General features: G+C 39.8%; 1 protein-coding gene across 1 annotated transcript in view; it reads right to left on the bottom strand.

The window, feature by feature from the left end:
• LOC132008068 (polypeptide N-acetylgalactosaminyltransferase 1) overlaps positions 1-20451 on the bottom strand; it is a 30543-nt gene extending 10092 nt beyond the window's left edge. Inside the window, exons 1-6 of the mRNA XM_059386460.1 lie at positions 20290-20451; positions 14334-14541; positions 8885-9055; positions 6678-6795; positions 5119-5299; positions 3725-3864 (exon numbers count right to left, since the gene is read on the bottom strand). Coding sequence (XP_059242443.1) covers positions 3725-3864; positions 5119-5299; positions 6678-6795; positions 8885-9055; positions 14334-14541; positions 20290-20332 — 861 coding nt within the window. The 5' untranslated portion in view covers positions 20333-20451. The remainder of the gene's footprint in view (positions 1-3724; positions 3865-5118; positions 5300-6677; positions 6796-8884; positions 9056-14333; positions 14542-20289) is intronic.
• Positions 20452-21845: the final 1394 nt, after the last annotated feature.

The raw sequence follows: 21845 nt of genomic DNA, 5'->3' as shown, positions 1-21845 counted from the left end.
ACAGATGCTTTTATCCATTTCTAAACGTGAGGCAGGAAACCATCAAAATCCTAGAGGATAACACAGGCAGAAACCTCTCTCACTTTAGCTGTAGTAACTTCTTACTAGACATGTCACCAGAGAGAAGGCAAACAAAAGCAAAAAAATACTGTGACTTCATCAAGATAAAAAACTTCTGCACAGCGAAGGAAGCAATCAACACAACTAAAAAGGTAGCCAATGGGATGAAAGAAGTTATCTGCAAATAACATATCTGATAAAGAGTCAGTATCCAAAAATCTATAAAGAACTTATCAAATTCAACGTCCAAAAAACCCAAATAATCCAGTTAAGAAATGAGCAGAAGACCTTAGAGGCTGGGGGGGGTGGGGAGAAATGGACAGAAGACAGGAATAGACACTTTTCCAAAGAAGACATCCAGATGGCTAACAGACACATGAAAAGATACCCAACGTCACTCATCATCAGGGAAAATCAGAACCACAATGAGATACGACCAGAATGGCTAAAATTAACAACACAAAAAACAGGTGTTGGAGAGGATGTAGAGAAAGGGGAACACTCTTACACTGCTGATGGGAATGCAAACTGGTGCAGCCAGTATGGAGAACAGTATGAAGGTTCCTCAAAAAGTTAAAAATACAACTGTCCTATGATTCAGCAATTACACTACCAGATATTTGCCTAAAGGATACAAAAATAGATTCAAAGGGATACATGCACCCCCATGTTTAAAACAGCATTATCAATAGCCAGACTATGGAGAGAGCTCAAATAGCAAATGTCCACTGACTAATGAATGAATAAAGATTGTGTGTGCGTGTGTGCATGCGCACATGCGTGCACTGGAATATTAGCCATCAAAAAGAACGAAATCTTGCCATTTGCAACAACGTGAATAGACCTAGAGTGTATTATGCTCTATGAAATAAGTCAGAGAAAGACAAATACCACAGGATCTCACTCATGTGGAATTTAAGAAACAAAACAGATGAACATATGGGAAAGGGGGAAAAAGGAGAGGGAAACAAACCACAAGAGACTCTTAATGATAAAGAACAAACTGAAGGTTGATGGAGGGAGGTGGGCAGGGAGACGGGCGAGATGGGTGATGGGTATTGAAAGCACTTCTTGTGATGGGCACTGGGTATTGGATGTAAATAACGAATCACCGAATTCTACTCCAGAAACCAATATTGCACTGTAGGTTACTTAAGTAAAATATAAATTTTTAAAAAGGCAAATTACAGGAGCAACTGCTATAAATCTTCCCATGGTACAGCCCCCATATACATTCCATGGTACACTGAAAATTTTGATGGCCAATATTCACCCTCCCACAAACAACCCCCCTTGACCGGAATGTGGCTACAACAAAGGGAACAGTCTCATTAATGAAGCAAGAAACCGCATACTCATCTGCTTGAGGATGAATTTCTTAAATGACAACAAAGTTCAGAGGCGCTCGAGTCAAGCCTGAAGTAGCCTCAGTAACAACTAAGGGCGAACAGTAACCTGTACTCACCCTGGCATGGACTGAATAGTTTCACTCTGACTCACCACTATTAGTCCCTGGGCTCCCCTCTGTGATGTATTTGCTCTCTGACACCCTACTCTACATCTCTTCCTCGTTCCCTACCTGCCCCCCCCAATCAATACCCTCTCTTCACTTTCAACTGACAATCTTCTGTTCAATAAGGAAACAAAAGAATCAGAAGAGCTCATACTTCCACCACAACTACCTGCTTCTACCCTCAATTCAAATGACCCTAACATTTGTCCCCACTCCCTCCACCTTCCTTTCTATTTCAATGGATGCCCTGCCTTCTCATCCTGTCCCCCACCATGATCATCTACTAAACATGACTCCTACAATCAATGGCTCTTTTTTAGCAAACAACCCCCCCTTTCCTCCATATTCCTCTTTAGCTACCAACCATTTCTCTGCTCTTCTTTAAACAAAATTTCTTACAAGACTTGCCACAATCGTGATCTCCACTTCTTCGAAGCCACTAGGGATTTTGTCCCTACCAATCACCATGGGAACCCTATGGACACAGTGAGATGGTGCCTAATGACAGCTTCTCCTTTGCCAGTCCAATGGCCAGTTCTCTGCAATAGTCTTTCTCAACAGCCAACCACTTCCTCTTTCCTGAAACACATCTTTCACTTAGTCTCTGGGATACCACTCTCTTGGTTCTATTTCAGTGGTCACTCTTCTCTAAATCTTTTTGCCTAATTCCCTCTCATTTCCTAAGTTCTACATTGTGGAGTTTGGTATGGCTGGATCCTCGTTCCTCCCCCCTCTTCTCCATCTACGTTTGGTCTTCCCCAGGCGATCTCATGCAGTTTTGTTTCATATACTGATAGTCCCTAACTTCAGATCTCCAGCCCCAGTCTCTCACTCAGACTGAAGATTTGTAAATGCAATGACCTACCCTGTATCTTTACGTGGATCCAATTTAACATGTCCCAAACTGCCCAACTGAATGTCTCTGTGCCTCCTCCACAAGCCTTCCTATCTTGATAATGCCAACTTTCCTTCCTAGTATCTCAGGTGAAAATCTTAACACAGTCCTTCACTACTCTTTCCCTTCACCAAGACTCCAGCTCTACTCTTGTCCCCTCATAGTTTTGCTCAATAAAGCAATCTGTTCCTTTCCCAGTGAAGGTTTGCTTGGCTCTCTCTGCCTTCCCATCCTCAGAATAAAACATAATGTACTTACTGTGGCCTACCAGCTCTATGTTATCTCACCTTCGGTATGTTTCGACCTCATCTTCTACTACCCTCCCCACCCTGGTTCATCCCATTTCAGACAAGGCCTCTGCTGTTTCTGGAACGCGCTAAGTACACTCTTATCTTAGGGCCTTTGTACTTGTTTTTCCCTGGGCCTGAAATGCTCTTTCCCCAGGAATTCATATGACTTCCTTATTCACTTCTGTAAATTTCTGCTCAAAACCAAAACTATGAGGGGCCTTGTCCCAACAAAAACAGCAGCAATACTCAAGCCCGCCAGCCATTCTCATTCTCCTTTGCCCTTAGTACCGCCTGCTATACTGTGTACTTTAAATAGCCAGCTTCCTCCATAGACTACAAGGCTTGCAAGAGCAGAGACTTTATTCCCTGCTGTATCCCTTGTATGTAAGATAGTATCTACAGTAGATACTCAAATATTTGTTGAATGCACGGGAAGACTGAAGAAGTGGCAGCCTCTTATGGAATGGCGGGGTTACTTTCCCTGAGTGTCAGAAAGGTTCAGCCCTGGGATGAGGCCTGCTGTGGCCCTCTCCACACATATCATTTGCTGATATGACTTACATTATATATGGCCTTCCAACTTTGCTTGTCAGTTCTTCAAAATTTATCTTTACTTCTTTCATTTCAGGTTAATTAACACCAGGACCTTATCTTTAGGAATGTATGCTTTCAACTAAATGGGTCAGTTTGTTAAAATAAGAAGTCTGCAGAAGACACTAAAATATTGAAATAAGAGTCCAACCCTGTAAAGTTAGGAGCAGAACATTCTTATTTTAATAAACTGCAACACGTCAAAAAATCAACAAGATTTCAAATTAGGAGGTAGACGGTGTTAACTGACAAGAACTTTCTCACACTTGAGGTTATGTAATTTTAGTATGAAGTGATTCCCTTGTTGGATGTTTAACATCCACTGCTTTTGATGAATGAGAACATAAATAACCACATAGAATATATATATTTTACCTCTCCCAAAGAGAAATAGTGACGTGGAATCTGGGAATCAGGATAAATATTCTCTAGGTACCAGGAGAAAGGTTTGCATTGTAGTTTGTGTCTTAAACCAAGTCTTGATGATATATCTCCATAATCTACCTTTGTAACACCTGTGGAAAGAAATAACGGATTCTGAATTATTCATATTCTATTAAGTAACAAATTTATATTTAAACATTGCATTTAACAAGCCAGGCAAATGGGAAAAGGGGTACCATTTTGGTGATGTGACCATAGAAGTGATATACCATAAATCCACCGTCCAAAATAAAAAACAAGGAAATATATTTACATGTGTTTTATTTTTTTCAAAGAAAAATTAATTTTTAAAAAAGATTTTGTCAGGGAGCGACAGAGAGAAAATACATGCATACAAGCAGAGGGAGCAGCAGGGTCTTTGCCAAGCAGGAAGCCCAATGCAGGACTTGATCCCAGGACCGTGGGATCATGACCTGAGCTGAAGGTGGGTGCTCAACTGGCAGCTATCCAGATGTCCCGAAAAATTAAATTTCTGTGAGAATTAAATACAATGCTTGTATTACACACAAATGTAACTTTTCCTAGGCTCAGAAGACTTTCACTTATGTGAAGGCAAAAATAAGAATCAAGATCTCTTTTGCCCAAATATTAAGCAGAGCAACTGTTTTCGGGAAGGTTTCTCTTGCACAACTCACTGGTGTGTGAACTGTGACTTGATGGTACTGTGGTAATGAAAAAACGAGGCTGGAATGCTAACAATGTCAGGAAGACTTAGGGCTGTGGAACCACTGTTCCCACAACACCCTGAATGGCAGAGAAGTTCCTGGACAGAAGTCCCATGAGGCATGCTACTGTGCTCTGCACTGGCCCTGAGAGACTCAAATTCTCATACAAATGTTCCACATTACAATTAGGTTAAAAATAAAAGAGAACACTTGTAACACCTGGGCTCACAGTAACATCTGCAATACAGGCCCGGACAGCTTCCTGTTACTAACACAGCAGGCTCTGTGCTGGCCACTCTGTACACTGTGTGTGATTTCATTTCTTCCTTATGACAACCCTATGAGGTTGGTGCTTTGCCTCTTCTCAAAGCTTTTCTACCCCCTTCTTACCTCTTCTAAGATGCATTAGGATCAGGGACAAGAAAGTTCTAGTCTTGTCTTTTTTTTTAAAGATTATTTATTTATTTATTTGACAGAGAAATCACAAGTAGGCAGACGTAGGCAGAGAGGCAGAGAGGCAAAAGCAGTGTCCCCACTAAGCAGAGGGCGTGATATGGGGCTCAATCCCAGGACCCTGGGATCATGACCTGAAGGCAGAGGCTCAACCCACTGAGCCACCCAGGCGCCCCTAGTCTTATATTTCTAATGCAAAATGCTAACCTGGAGAAATTATATAGAAGAAATTCTTGAACTCATCCATCCATACTTCTGCAAGTCGTCTGTTATTTTTATTGATAATCTGTCCTGTGCCTCCTGGAAACGTGTAAGGTGTGGCTTTCCGAAACACATGTCCAACATGTGAGCAGGTGACGATCTCTAAAGTCCCTCCACATTGCCAGATCTGAAAACAATGATGGTTTATTTATTTATTTAAAATTTTTTTTTTTTTTTTTTTTTTTTTTTTTTTTATTTGACAGAGACACAGCGAGAGAGGAACACACACAGGGGGAGTGGGAGAGGGAGAAGCAGACTTCCTGCTGAGCATTAGGGAGCCAACCATGTGGCTTGATCCCACGACCCTGGGATCATGACTTGAGCTGAAGGCAGACACTTAGTCAAATGAACCACCCAGGTGCCCCTAAGTTTAAATTTAAATTCAAGTTTAAATTTTTTCTGTAGTATATGTATGGCTCATAGTCATGACCATGACAGTGAGGACACGGTTTTGACCATGGATTATTCAGCCGGAGTCCTATCTGTTCCTCCTTTTCCAAACTTGTCATAGCCTGTACAATAAACAGATCCTAGAAATACTCACTTGGACAGTTACAGGACACTGTCATCTTCATGAGAATAAAAACTAAAAATGGGTAAAAGAGGGATCAAGTTTGGGTTCATATTCTTAGTTTAATGAAATTATCCTTTTGCTCCTTTCAAAATGCATTTTTCTGTAAGTCAAGAATCGGTTATTTATAATTGAAACAGATTTTGAGAAGTTCTGATTCTATTAAATATTCAGTCTCTCTATTTTAAAGTTCCCTCAGGATCACAAAGTGATAATGGCTGGATGGGATTTCTAAGATGATCTAGAGTCCAAACCTCTCCTTTTCTAAGAGAGCAAAGTAATCCACTAGGAATGAAGTGACGTAGCTGGTTTAGGTTACAATGTAGTTCAATGTGGTTTGCACTGTAAGTTGTGTGTTTCCGGATGATTATTTCAGAAATACGCAATGTCACTTAACATGTTGATTTTAGTCAATGTGAAATACTGGGTTTTATATAAGGTTGACCGGGTTAAATTAAGTTGGAGCAATTTCAGAATTCTTTTGCCTTTTTCTATTAAAAAATGTAAAGCCGGTAAAGTGACCAGGTTTTATGTAAGCAGGAATAATTTTCACAACAGAAGGACAAAGCATATTACAGAAAGTGAAATTATGTTTTTGGCAGTCAAGTACCATAGTAGCATATAGAAACTACATATTGTTTTTTATTTTTAGAGCTTGAATTACTTCCTTGAAAATAACAAAAATTCAAAACAACTAGGGAATCTTGTGTAAGTTTTACAGTTTAACTATTAAGATCACTGATTTATTGGTTTAAAATACAGTTTATAAGGAACCTTAAGAGTAATACGAAATTTTTATGAACTGAGGTTTTTGAAGTCTGACAAAACTCACACTAAATTCAATTTTTATTTAGAGCTACATAATATGAATAATTAAAGTATATCTATATTTAGGGTTAAATAAAAGATTATTTTTTTCCCAAAAGGAACTTACCCTAAAGGAAATTTCTAGGTTTTCTCCTCCCCAAATATCCATTCCGGCATCGTATGTTCCAATCTCTTGAAAGTAATCTCTGTCTATTGAAAAAAGGCCTCCTGCCATTGTAGGTGTTCTGAAATTCAATCATAATACTATGCTGTTAATTTTAAAAATTTAAAATTTATAATAAGTTTTTATTTTAAAAGTTATTTCATTAACTGTTCAGAACTAGAGAACAAATGCTTTATCTTACACTCTTCAGAAACTTTCATAGGGACCTAAGGATTTTCTGTTTTTCTGCCATGTTATTTGGTCTTCAGACATGCTGACTGTTGGGCCTACCCTCTGTCACAGCTTGTGCCCTGAGAGCCTTCTCTGCCCCATCGCAAGGCCTCTCCTGCTTTCAGTACCTTTCTGGGTCCATAGGTCCTGACTAAGCTTCCATCTGAAACTCCTTAAACAGAAGTTAGTTATCATAATTCTCTTCATCTGACTGGGTATCTTCCCATAGTCCCTAGCAACTACACTGACTATATTAACTAACTATACTGACTAGACAGCCAACTGGATTTATGTTAGCAACTCTAACATACCAGGTTCTAAAGTGAGGCAAATACTTCAAAGAGGTAGACTGCATAGGATGAAAACACTGACATCCTTTTCCTAGTAGATGAGGAGTAGAGAATACAATCAGTCACTCCTAAGGGGACTGTTAGCCAGATCAAGAATGGTTCATTCTCTACAGAAGAGGGGCCCAATTCATCAGAACATGGCCCAGAGATGTAGAGTGGGTGCAAACAGGTGGAATTAAGCAGAGAAAGGATAACCAAGGAGGACTGATGTAAATGAGTATCAATCAACCACTTGATTTCCATGAAGGATGAGCATGGAGAAAAATGGACTCCGACTAGAAGAAAACAAGTTCCAGGGACAGAGGAGACAATGGTGATCACACTTCAGGATGAACTGTCACTTCCAATTCCATGCTCTAAAAACAGACGGATTCCATGCTATTAGAAGGGCTGCAGCATGTGCCTTTCCAGGACAAACAGTCATTTCCACATAAAAGTTAGGACATACATGGATTTTAGAAGAGAAAAAAAATGAGAAGTCTACTATGTTAGAAGTCAGAGGAAACAGGCCAACACCCAGAGTTACCATTTAGTACCAGGGTTTCTTGACCTAGGTTTTGAGAAATCTCTACATTTCTTAGAATTGTATGCTCAACCCGCTGTTTGTGCGTGTACACTTTCCCCCTGTTAGAAAAGACTCCTAGCTTTTATCAGATTTCTCAAAGAAGCCCACCATCTACGGAACGCTTAGGAACTCCCGATTTAGGTGGTTATTTCAATTGTCAGCAAATCCGTGGACAAGTACCTTTGCTATAGGAAAGGACTTAGCATAGAATTAACGAAATTCTCCTTAGCTTTGCCAGAACAGGACCCAAGGAAAAGGGAAAGCAGGCCTGAGAAGCCCGGGAGGCAAGAAAGCTAAGGCCTGGCCCTGACGGGCTCTCAGTGTTGACAGCGGCAGCAAGCTGATGCTGCCCCGACGAATCCCAGGATGGCTCAGAGACTCATGGTCTTGATTTCAAGGCTCTGAATAACGTCAAGATTCTTACCCCTTTCTGAAAAAAAATCTATAGATGACCAAGTATAATACAGGGGAAAAATCAGAATGTGTTCACGAAATCTTTTTTTATACTTCTGTCAATTCTGGTTATTTTTATATTTGAAACATGCTTTTCTAACCTCATCAGTCAGTAACTACCATCCAGATGGTACAAGTCTGAATTTACAAGCTTGTATTTTGTTTGGCGCTATGACCCACTTTTAGGTAATATTTTCACATTATAATTACGCTTAAATTAATTCAGGGATAATTGGATTTAAAGTTAAATATTATTATCCTTAACTGAAAGCATAAATCTGACAGATTTGCAAAATGTTGTTCATATAGGAATAAAAGAACTTACGCATGAAACCATCACTTTCCAGGTGCACTAGATTTATATAAATGAAAAATCCCAATTTTATTAATGGGTCAGAGGAGAAAGCCCTCTTTAATATAATAATGTCTGTGTGGCTCTTTACATATATGGTACACAAGTGTCTCATGTCTCTCAAAATATACTTAGAATCCTTTTGATACAATTCCCAAAGCTCCACTGTTCCCTTCCCTGTCTATAACACCTTGGGGAAAATGTCTGACAAAGTAGTTACCTGACAGGAAGAGTCCGATCACCTTTCCTTCGGTCCATCTCTCTTTGGGGAACTGGATACCAGCGGAAATTAAGCTTCCAGTTGAAGCCACCATAGGTCATATCAGAGCCTGCCATGTACTCAAAAGTATCATCACTGATCACATCAATGATAGGACAGACCACTGTTTTCCTAAAATTATAAAAGCAAATGAAAAAATCTTCACTTTCCTTTTTGAGGGACAGCATAACAACTATATTATAATTATATGCTAAGTGCTTTTAAAATAAAAGTACATTCTACAATGTTAAAAGCAATGGTGGAAAAATTTCCTGCTGTATCCTACTAAGTTAGCATAATTATTATTTTTTTTAATGTGTGAGAGAGAATGAGAGAGAGAGAGGGAAGGAGGGAGGAGAGCACTGGCGGGGGGGAGGGACAGACAGCCTTAAGTGGCCTCTGAGCTGAGCACGATGCCAGGCTCTTTCTCATGACCCAAGCTGAACCCAACAGTCGGACACTTAACTGACTGGGACACCCAGGTACCCTTAAGCAAGCTTCATTACATACCATACTTGCAACTGTTGATAATCCTCCATTCCCTTTTCATTCAGACTTTGATGTATTTGCCACATGTAAAAACACTTCAAATATTTCCAGCTTTCAAAAGTAATAGTTTTAAATGATTATGTATTTAATCATTTTAAGGTAAGTTTTCTTAGTAAATTCTTGGATATTTGTGTTCCTTATAGTTTTTTGCTCTTAAAACTACAAGCACTGGGTGTTACACGCAATTAATGAATCACTGAATACTACATCAAAAACTAATGATGTACTATATATGCCAGCTAATTGAATGTAATCATACAAAATAAAATACTTTTTTCAAAAAATAAAAAGATAAAATACTAAGTGCAAATGTTCATATAATCAGTATTTTGCTTTTAAGATAGGAATGGGTTTACTGAATTAACGGAATGAACTTTTTCTGTAGCACTCAATCTTTACCGCTTTCCATATACATAGGTATATGTGTATATTTCTCCCTGTAGCTTCTTTATAAAGCTATCGACTTTGGACGATATTTTCTTACATTTTGTTGCCAATATAATGTTAAATAGTATCTTACAATTTAAAATTTTTTGTTTTCTAGTTATTAGAAAGGATATTTTCCCTGCAGGATTGTATCTATTCATACAAATTGTCTGATTCCCCCAGATATTAAAAATTTTTTCTGTTGGTATTGCGGTATTTTTTATGAACCTGAAAAAACTTCCACATGACCATAGCTCCTTCCTAGGAAAGGTGCACCACAAAGAGTCCCTGGCAGTCACATTCTGGAGTATGTAACCTTTCTCATCTTCCCCATCCGCACCATCTTCATCTTTCCTGTATTGTTTAAGGAATCTTTCCCTACACCAAAATCATAAAGATATTCTCCTATGCCGTCTTAAAGAGGATTACATTTTTGCTTTTCATATTTAAGTCTTTAGTCCTCATGGAGTTGATTTTGGTATGATATACAGTAAGTGTCCAACTACATTTATTTTCCTTACAGATAACCAATTATTCCAGCATGATTTATTTGATGGTCTTTTTTTTCCTCTGTGGTAATTATCAATGTCTTTGTCATAAGTCAAGTTTCCATATAAACATGGGATTGTTTCTAGACATTACTGTTTCACTAGTCTATTTGTGAATTTCTGCATCAGTAGGTCACTGCCACAATTAAGATAGCCTCAAAATAAATCTTGGTATCTGGTAGTGTGCCAGCACTGTTGTATGTGACTCTTCTTCTTCAAGGGTATCTTAGCTATTTTATTTTTATAATAACAGATGTTTATTGAATGTTTCCTATGGTCTAGGCATGGGTACATAAATTTTCTCAGATTTAAAAAAAAATACGCATTTCCACATAACAGAACCAGCCAGTTCCTCCAAGAACATTCTGTTGAGATTGCAAGTGGAAATGTACTGAATTTATAGTTCAATGTGGGGAGAAGAGCTATTTTTACTTTTCTATCCATGAATATCATCCTCTTCTCTACTTAGATTATCTTCTAGTAAATTTCAAGTGTTCTATTTTATGGATTTTAAAAAATATTATTTGAGAGACCCTGTGAGCACAGAAATGGGAGGGCAGAGGGAGAGGGACAGACTCCCCACTGAGCACAGAGCCTGATGCAGGGCTCGATCCTTGGACCCTGAAATCATGACCTAAGCCAAAGTCAGACATCCAACTGACTGAGCCACCCAGGTGCCCCACCGGTATTTTGTTAAACATATTCCTAATTACAGCTTTTGATTTCTACTGCTATTATAAATGGGATCATTCCTTTTTTTCTTTTTACATCATATTTTCTAACTATTCTTTGTTGTTGTGGAGAAAGCTTTTCTATAGAGACCTTATATTTGGCAACACTGCTAAATTATTATCTCTACTGTTTTGTGTAAGACTTTTTTTCATTAAGAACACATCATCTGGGGGTGCCTGGGTGGCTCAGGCATTAAGCATCTGCCTTCGGCTCAGGTCATGATCCCAGGTCCTGGGATTGAGCCCCACAGTGGGCTCCCTGCTCTGCGGGAAGCCTGCTTCTCCCTCCCCCACTCCTTCTGCTTGTGTTCCCTCTCTCACTGTGTCTCTCTGTCAAATAAATAAAATCTTTAAAAAAAACAAAAACAAAAACAACACACCATCCTCAATTGACAGTACTTTTCCTTTGTAATCCTTATACCCTTTCTTTTTTTTTAATTTTTTATTTTATTTTTTTACTAACATACAAAGTATTATCAATGTATTATTAGCCCCAGGGGTACAGGTCTGTGAATCGCCAGGTTTACACACTTCACAGCATTCCCCATAGCACATACCCTCCCAAATGTCCATAATCCAACCACCCTCTCCCCAGCAAACCTCAGTTTGTTTTGTGAGATTAAGAGTCTCTTATGGTTTGTCTCCCTCCCGATCCCATCTTGTTTCATTTTACACCTTTTATTTCTTATACTCCTGTAAAACGTAAAGCTTCCAATAATACTAACTATTAGTAGTAATTCAGGGCATCATAAGGATGCACCATATCTTTGAGAAAATATTTTGGGATGGGGCTATGTGGCTTAGTCCATTAAGCATCGGACTCTTTGATTTCAACTCTGGTAATGATCTCAGGGTCATGAGATCAAGCCCTGTTGTCAGGCTCTGCACATGGAGCCTGCTTAGGATTCTCTCTCTCCCTCTCACCTGCATGTACTCTTTATCTCTCTCAAAAAAAAAAAAAAAATCAACTTTTTTCTATTAATAAGATGTTTGCTAGTTAAAGCTTTTTTGAAAAGCCATCCTTCTTCAGATTAGTAAATTTCCATTCTGTACTAGTTCACTAAGTACTTTTAATTATAAACGGATGTTCAATTTAATCACAAGTGAACACATTTTTTATTTATTAAAGTGATGACAGATTTTTAATGATAGGTTTCAATCAGTTTTAGAAATGTTAATGAGAATGTATTATGTGAACTGGTTTTATATTATTAAACTAAACCAATTAGTCATATTTTCTTTTACATATTTTTCACATAAAAATAAAAATATTTTGGGGTGCCTGGGTGGCTAAGTCAGTTAAGCATCTGCCTTCAACTCAGGTCATGATCCCAGAGTCCCAGAATCAAGCCTTGTGTTGGGCTCCCTGCTCAGCAGAGAGCCTGCTTCTCCCTCTCCCTCTACTGTTCCCCCCGCTAGTGCTTGCGCTTGCGCGCTCTCTCTCTCTCACTAACCCTCTCTCTCATATAAATACATAAAATCTACATTATATATATTATATATTTATATATGTGTGTGTATTTTATATAATTATTTTTCCCTCCTAGTGGACTCGATTTTCTGGTATTATGACATTTTTTGTTACTGTTCATGAGTGGGTTTGTGTAATTTTCCATATATTTATTTTCTGGCTATGCTATCAAAGTTATATTAGTCTTATGAAGAGCCGAGTTGCTTCCTCCCTTCTTTTTCTATATTGTTTACAAATTCTTAGGGGAGACTTGTTTCCCTGTCACCACCGCATACCAAGGTTGAAACAGGCAAGTTTTCTTTGATGTGGTAGGATGTATTTCTCATTCTCACTCACACAGAGGTACAAGATCCTAGCTTTACACAGGTGTTTGCTCTTCCTTCTCCAGCCTTAGGCAGGGCCTAGACCCAGTCTCCTACCTTCCCACCCATTTGTCTATCAAGTCAAGAGAGGTTCTGTGTCCTCTAAGTTTGGCAGAACCTCTCCAAGTGAGATCTGATTTTAGTGTTTGGACCACTCACTCATCTCACTTTGCTTTGACGTTTGCAAAACTTGACTTCAGTGCCAGCTCACTGATGTATTTAAAAACATGTCTTACAATTTATCCGGCATTTAAGCTCTTTCAGTTGGAAATGTAAGTCAGGACACCTAATCTACCATACAGCCCAAACTGGAAATTGTGGTTCTCAGTTTAGTCAATCCCCCCTTTCATTTCTGCCATTTCCTCACACTGCTGCTTTCTCTCCCTGGGCCCAGGCTCCTGCTCACGTGTGGTCTTATGCAAGCTAGGATTTCCCAAATCAGCCAGGCACTACTCCTAGAAAACCATTTACAAAGATGGTCTCTTCCTTCTTTAGGCACTGTTCTTCCTAACGCTGCTGTACCTTCTTATTGCCCCAATGCTGGTTTTCCCCATTTATTCACCTTTGAAAGGGCGAGATATAGTCCCAGTATTTGCTAACAGAACAGATGCAATGGCTTTTGCCATGTTTCATTCAACTAGTACAGTTTACCTTACTAAAATCTAAACCTTAATGCTAAGTTGGCACAGACAGCCTCTGGCACAAACTGCAATGACAAGAAGAAATTCAACTAATGTTAAGTCTAGCAGATGGAAGTTAGCTTCTCTCCGGATACACAAGAACTATGCCAGGGACCAGGAGCAGGTAATTCTTTGAAAAATGCATGCATTGCTCCCACTGCTCTTCCTGTATCATCAGAGAGTACAGTGCTTCTCCATATACAATGAAGCACTGTAAGATACACTGTGTATCTCCCCACCCCCCTTCTTCTTCTTGCCATGCATCAAGCTGAGGGCTAGAGTCCCAGTAAGGAAGGAGACAGGGATGAGATGACCTGCCTGCTCCAGTATTAGCCTTAGACAGAGGGGGCAATAGTTTTATCTTACGTTTCCTGAGGTCACTGTCTTCTGTTCTGCTCCCATTTAGTAAATAGAGCATAAGGTAAACATCTGAACATGTTTCCTAATCCAGCCTCACCAACAAGACTACAAACATTTCTTTGTGATTATCTTCCCTTTTAGTTTAGAGTTCTTCATGGGTATTTTAAAGGAAACTTCAGAGGAAGTTATTTTTGCATTTATCTATATACTCAGAATTTTTCAGCTTATTATACCATTTAGGACAAACACACTGAAAACAAATGTATAGACTTGAGAAACTTACCTGTCATGTTTGATTCTGGCTAAGAGAGGCTCCAGCCATCCCACTGTACATTCACAGTGAGCATCTAAGAAGGTGATCACTTGGCCTTTAGACACAGCAGCTCCTTTTAATCTAGCTCTGATCAAGCCAGAACGTTGTTCCATTCGAATTACATGAACTGGTACTTTTAATTTTTTCACGTAACTCTCCAGAGGTCTTTTTAAAAAGTCTGAAAAATTAATAAAACAAAAAAATGGTACATGAAAAGACTGACCTGGTGCTACCCAGATGTAAAGCAATTCTGATGCGCAATACTCATTCAGCAACTATTTCCTGAGCACTTTTAGTGAAGCTCCCATTTCACTACAGGGAGCTTTTTTATCTCCTGAGACAACGTCCTAGATTTGCCTCTATCTTATTACATGAAGAATTAGGAGAAATCTTTGGGCTCAGGCTCAGTCAAAGACAAAGTTCCCTAAGCAACTGGGCCAGTTCACTTCTTCTTTTTCTAATCATGCTTAAGGATCAGGAGTAGAAAGAAAGTAGTCGAAGAACATTAACTCCAGACCTCTGTAGACCGAAGGAACAGAACATGCAACAACTGTTAGAATTCAGACAGTTGTGGGATTTCTTCAAGATCCAACTCGATGGGCGCCTGGGTGGCTCAGTGGGTTAAGCCGCTGCCTTCGGCTCAGGTCATGATCTCAGGGTCCTGGGATCGAGTCCCACATAGGGCTCTCTGCTCAGCAGGGATCCTGTTTCCTCCTCTCTCTCTCTCTGCCTGCTTCTCTGCCTACTTGTGGTCTCTCTCTGTCAAATAAATAAATAAAATCTTTAAAAAAAAAAAAAAAATTAAAAAAAAAAAAAAAGATCCAACTCGAGACTCACTGTCTTATGGACTACCACAGTCTTAAACTATGTAGTTCTTCTGCAGGAGGCAGTAAGTGAGGTCAAGCTCAGAAGGAAAATGCTGGATCAAACAGAGTTCCTTAGCAGACAGGTAGATCTAAGTAACAAAGGTTATAAGAGGGAAGCGCAATTGAAGGAAAGGGGGGGAAAGGAGAAGGAAAGGAAGGGGCTGTGTGAAACCAGCATCTCTTCTGGAGTGTTCAGATAGAGGTTATGTCTCTGAGCCAAGGAAGTCTTACCTCCAAAGTACGTATTGGACTTTAAAAAGCAGGAAAGGCTCAGCTTCCTCAACACAAAGAGAAAGAATTTTTCAGCTCAGGTTAGTTTGTGGAATTACTGCTAGAGAAGTTTTTGAGGGTGATATGGTCAAATGTCCTTCCAACTAGTCCCAACAGGCCAGTTAGGAGGAGGAAAAACTTGAGAGAGAACTGCTGGGACTCCCAGGACTAGCTCTGTCCCACAGGATTCTCATAAGGGGAAGGTCCCAGAGAGCATGGTGTATGTATTAAGGGTCTCCTTAAGTACTAAACATGGGAATCCAAAGGGCTTCCTATGTAGCGCAGAGAGAAAGACAAATAGGAGTGATAAGGTTCTTGCCTGCTTGAACTGGTGAGACCAGAATGACTCAATAATGAAATAATCAGGATAAGAAAATTTGAAAGTGAAAGGTCTACGACCCCACCATACCATACTACTGATTGTTTCCAGTTTTGCTAATGTATTTCCTAATTAATTTGGGCTAAAAACAGTATCTGTAAAATAGCTGGAGTAGAACTCCTACGAGGTCACCACTGTGATTTTATGAACCAAATCTTAGGGTCAGAGAGCTGTAACTCCATTCTGAATAAAAAGGCGGGGGGAACATCAATCCTGGAGTAGAGCAAGATTCTGCAATGGCAGCTACCATTTTCTGTTTGGCACAATGCCAGGCTCTTTACCCATTTTATATCATTTAATCCTGACAATAGCAATGCTATGAGACTGTCACTACACATATTTTAGACACACAAATATGAGACTTAGAATCTAAAATGAACCAATGAAAGTCACACAGCTTGTTAAGGAGTGGACCAAGATTCAAACCCTGGTCTGCCTGACTTCAAAGCTCATCTTTTCATCCACAACAAGAAATCCCAGAAGGGAACTTGAGAGAGAAAAATTGAGGACTGTGGAATCACCTGCACTAACACAAATTTAACTTTATGTGCAGAGTGTGATGGACTCCTACGTGATGGGGTGTGGGGTATGTTTTAGGGCTTCAGACCAGTTGAGGCTGGGTGTGTCATACACAAGATGTCTCCCAATAAGCTTTCCCAAAAATATCAGACAGCTTAAAGTCTTCTTAAGAATCAAAGCAATCTAATTCCCAAATCCCACGTCTCTGAAAGTTAAAATACTCTGTCCTCTCTATAAATAAAATGAAAAATGCATGATTCTCTGGTCTGGCAGCTCAAAACAGTTGCCATATTTTCTTGGCATCTTCGTTCTACATCTTTGTGGCCTTCATGCAATAAGGCTAAGAAATAGGTGTCTGGGCGCCTGGGTGGCTTAGTTTGTTAAGTGTCTGCTTTCAGCTCAGGTCATGATGCCAGGATTCTGGGATCGAGTCCTGTATCAGGCTACCTGCTCGGTGGAGAGCTTGCGCTTCCCTCTCCCTCTGCCCCTTCCCCCTGCTCATGCATGCGTGCGCTCTCTCTCCCACTTACTCCCTCAATTACTACTCTCAAATAAACAAATAAAAAAAATCTTATAAAAAGAGAAAAGAAAAGAAAAGAAATAGGTGTCTTCCTAAAAGAGGATATAGAATTATGTACCCAGGGATAATTCTACAAAAATGAAGCCATGGGAGGTTAAGTGACTATGAGTAGAAGCTACTATGTCATCTAAAAATAAGGTAGCATCTTATTTATCAGAATATCTTTATAGCTATTAGCCTATAAATGGATCCCTCAGCATCTTTCCATCAGGGAACGTGAGACTGCTAGAGAGGGTGTTGGGAAAATTTCACTGCTTACAGGAACATCTGAGAAATCTTCGAGCAGTCGAAACAACAAGGAATTTAGAGTCTAAAAAATCTGACTCCTAATCCCTACTAAATAAGAATCTCTGCTTCCTTTTGCGAAAGATGAGAAAAACAATAGTCCTCTCAGATTAGGAACATTATATCAGTCCTAAGTCTTAAGATAACCTTCTGAGATGATGATTACATAACTTCTGACATGGAGTGGGGACTCATCCAGACTCTGTCTTCATTTTAGACCCTGTAACTGTGATGTTATTACACGTGAGTTATGTAGCATTTAAGAGGCAAGCGCTAGGTTTACGCTAAGCCTCACCAGTAAAACGGGGATAATTATAGTGCCTACTTCATACCTAATAAATGGAGCTACTGACAACTCAGCAGTTCAACTATGAAAATGGGTATCCTGAGGCCAGAAGCAAACCAGGCACGCTAACGCAACCTAATTAGAAGTCTGCATAGACAAAAAGTAGAGGCAAGAGTTAACTGACTGGTAGATCACTCTTTCATTCACTCGTTAAATTCTGGACTATTTATGCAATAAGTGCTGTGGGCAATGAGGAAAGAGGGGTAGGCACACATGCCCGACGGAGTGTAGAGTCTGGTAGGCGAGATGGTCTTTAAACAGATAAATAGTTAAAACTCTGATGAGAGCTATGGAGTGTAATGTTCCAAAACATGTTCAGAGGGACCCGACCTGGTCTTGGGAGTTCAAGGAAGGCCTCTCTAAATATATCTCGATTCTGAGTAAACATGTGAGCTGAACTGTGGGGATGGGGTGGCCAGGGGATGGCTTGGGATGTGAGGAGAGATGCAGGCAGAGGCCGAGTCATACAGGCCTCCGAGGAACGGGGTTAGACAGAAATGCCAAGATCAGAGCAGCATGTTTAAAAGCTCCCAGGGCATGCAGCAAGAACAGAGGGGGGAAGGCGAGGGTGTGTGTGGGAAGGCCAGACCAGCAGTCTGTTTCAGTAGCCCAGGTGAGAAGTAAGGGTGCCTTGCCCCTGTCTCATGAGTAAGAAAGTTACATAAAAACAGAGCTTGCTCTGGTTGTAGGGCCTACCAGTTACCATCCAAATAAGAGAGCCAAAGAAAGTTAGACTAGGGAATTCTCAATCTGGATAAAAGGACTATAGTTGTAACCACAACAACACAATACCTGGTGGTTCCCAACCATCAGAAATAGTGAGCCACACATCTGAGGCTTTCCAAGGAGGAAGATGGAGAACCAGACTCCTGACCAGGTCTCTGGGGTAGGCAGGACTACTGGGTCTTGCTGAGTGAACCAAGAGCCCCAAGTAGAGCCATGAAGTAGATCTTGGTCCACGTTTCTCTTATAGATATGTACAGGTAGGGTGATTAAGAAGGGCCCCAGTGAGGAAGGGAAATTATTATTAGTATATGTGACTTTGTCAAGTTAGAGCTGTGGGCACATGTGTCTTTGATTAGGTCATGTCCTACAAAAATGTGCTTACACACAGCCCTCCCAGGCACAGAAGAGAAGATCAGAGAACACAAAGGAGGAAATGGAAAAATAATTCGCTTCGTCTGAGGAAAAACAGCTCTCCTTGAGGAATATTTAATCTAGCAAATATCAACACGTAAGTAAAACAAACACAAGTCACTTCCAGGCTGTGTTTGTATATATTCCTGCTTCAATGAACTTGGGCTAATTTTCTTAAAGAGGGATTAATTAACTCCTAGCAAACAATTATCCACACGAGGGTTTACACTTCTATTGTCAACAATAACTCTTTAAGTGTGCTATTCTTAATTTCTAACACCTCACTCATTTTGACATTAATTACATTACATACTATTATTTAAATGCTTTGTGTGTTTATAAATGGTCATCTTAATCACATTAAGGCGGTAAGCTATATTATTTTTTGTTTATACTTCTACAATTTGGCACAGTGGTAAGATTTAAACTGTTATTAATGTGCAAATTACTTCCCATAATTAAGACATGAAGTTATTGTGATTAAATTTACATACTTAGTATAGTTACGGAAAGAGACGTAAAATACTAAAAGAAAACACCTTAGCAGATGCAAAGAGAGATTTGGCGAGAAAGTTAAGTAGCAAAAGAGCTTGAAATGATGGTCAGGAAGTCTAAGGCTGGTGAAGGAAGGAAGGAAGAGCCATTTTCTGTAGTTCTTCTAAATTTTTCTCATGAGAGCACAGGAACATCGGGGGGATGAACATAAGACACCAATGGTCCTCAACAGTGGTGTGAGAAAAAGCGCCTGGGAAATGCTGGGTATGTCGGAGTTTAACAGGTTTCCCTACAGATGCGACTTAGCAGAGCCTTTTTTCACGCCGTGGTGTAAACTCTCTAAGAAGGATTCAAAATAAATAACGTTAGCTCAAGGTACTTTTAAAAACTTTCCTAAGAGAGTGTTTCATGAGATAATTTGAGAGATTCTACGCTTGTGAAAAATTCTGAGATTCCTGGAAGAGTAAGAGTCACTGTAGAAATTTCTTATGAGGTCAGAGTCATATTACATATCACTCTCCTAAGTTCCTTCCTCACCCTTTTATATAACTAGCTATAGGTCATTCCTGAACCTAGGAATGGAGAAAATGGAAAAACCTAAGAATAATCTGGAGAACAAAGTCTCACCTAGCTAAGGTTCCATTTTCCTGTCAGAGGTACTTCCCACTACACATAGAATTCAATTTCTCCATCCTGGCTCCAAGGAGGATCCAGTCTCTCTCCATTAACTCATGACTGCAGCTTCCCACAAGGAAAATTCTAACAAAATCATGTGGGTTTTTTCACTGTTCTGCATAAATCTTTATATTATATACATTATTTCTTTTTAAAAAAAGATTAAGCTGTGACACAAATGTTAATTATGGTAATATTTTAAGTTTCACAAGGGCATAATTTTTTGCATATGTGAATGAGTCTAAATGCCACCAATACTTTTAGGATAAATTAGAAGTCTGAATAAAATTATTAGGTTAAAAATGATACCGACGTTTCTTAACCATTAATGATAAAAGCTTAGTATATTACTGGCATTAAAATTTAAAATTTACCTCTTTCACTGGCATCATCTACTAGAACAATTTCTTCTAGCATGTGTCTTGGTGAGCGATTAATGACACTATGGACAGTTCGCAGAAGTGTGCTCCAAGCCTCATTGTGGAAAACAATCACCACACTGGTTGTAGGAAGATTATCTGGATACACCTTTGTTTTACACCTAGAGACAAAGCAAATGCCTTTATAAAAAGTGACTGTTAAAACAGCATATTCAATGCATCTGGAGTAGGAGGGATAATAGAACAATAAAGACAGTTTGCTCTAGTGGTGGGACTCCTGGTAACTGTTCATTTAAGTCTGGGTTAATGCTGCATGTTTAACAAAGAGTACCTATTTAAAATTCTATGTTTAGACTTAAATTGTCTTAGAGATATGAACTATATTCTTAAAATTAGGCCTCTCTTCCTGATCAGTGTCTTCTGCTGATTCATTTTAATGGACAATGTACTAAGACTACATCACCAATCGGAAACTCAATGTGTTTCAAGAATTCAATTAGACAAAAAAAATCAGAAACACTGAAAGTCTATGCAATTTAATAATCTAAAAAAAAAAAAACCTTCCACAAAGGAAAAGAACTAATATTTACTGAGTATTTTGTATTAGGTACAAAAGCTTCCTAAGAATTCTGGGAGGTACCTGGAGCCACATTTCACAGAGAAGCTGAGGACAGACATAAACGGGAGTGGCAGAGCTTGATGAGGACTCACAGTCCGTGCTCTGTTCAACAAACGCTTGATGCTGTCTCCTCCATGGTGAAATTATATGGTAAAAACTATATCTAGAAATACAACAAAAAGACCAAACACACCCAAACTATATGCACACAAAATCGATGTATTAGTTGTATGTTTCCAGCACTTTGTTAGGCAACATGGTCTCTCCCGCCGGTCTCATCTGCTATGGAGCTACTGCACGAGTGAGACCGGGAACAGCAGCAGGCAAGCGGACATCAGGGGATGCGGTTTAGAACATCTGCACTCCTAAAAATGCACATGGAATTCTTTCGTAGGTATCTCCAAACTCCAACCGTTGGTTCCAGCCTTCTCTTTCCACCTTGATTTCCAGCTCTCACAAGCTCCTCAAACCTCATGGTCTCTCCCATCTCCTGTTAGACCTGCCAGTGGGACTGGAGACAGGAAAGAAGGGGGCGGAACCGAGGAAAATGCCAATAAGCCCTTCTTCTGAAGCAGCCATGACAGCCTCGCTACTGAAAGTGTCGCCCGAGGGCTGCTGGCTGGCAGCTAGAAGGAAGGAAAATGGGAGGGGAAAGACATGACAAGGGCCAGGGGCTGAAAGGAGAATCAGAAGGAGGAGTTCCCTGGGGGCCCATCAGCACCAGTTCCTCCTCTCTCCAAAGAGGAAAGGAGAAACAAAACGCTTCCATTGTCCTTCATTATATCCCTCTTCAGCCCCTACCATTGTCTTGACCGTTCTTCCCTTCACAGTGTGCTCTCCATCTCCTTCTACTAGTAACCCCACTCCCACTTACAGGCCTACAGACTCCTTTCTACACCAGTCTGTGCCCCTCACCCTGGGTTCACTCCAA

Source organism: Mustela nigripes, unplaced genomic scaffold (assembly GCF_022355385.1).
Source record: "Mustela nigripes isolate SB6536 unplaced genomic scaffold, MUSNIG.SB6536 HiC_scaffold_30, whole genome shotgun sequence".
Lineage (NCBI taxonomy): Eukaryota > Metazoa > Chordata > Mammalia > Carnivora > Mustelidae > Mustela > Mustela nigripes.
The sequence above is the reverse complement of the archived record's forward strand: the minus strand, read 5'-3'. Positions and strand labels throughout refer to the sequence as shown.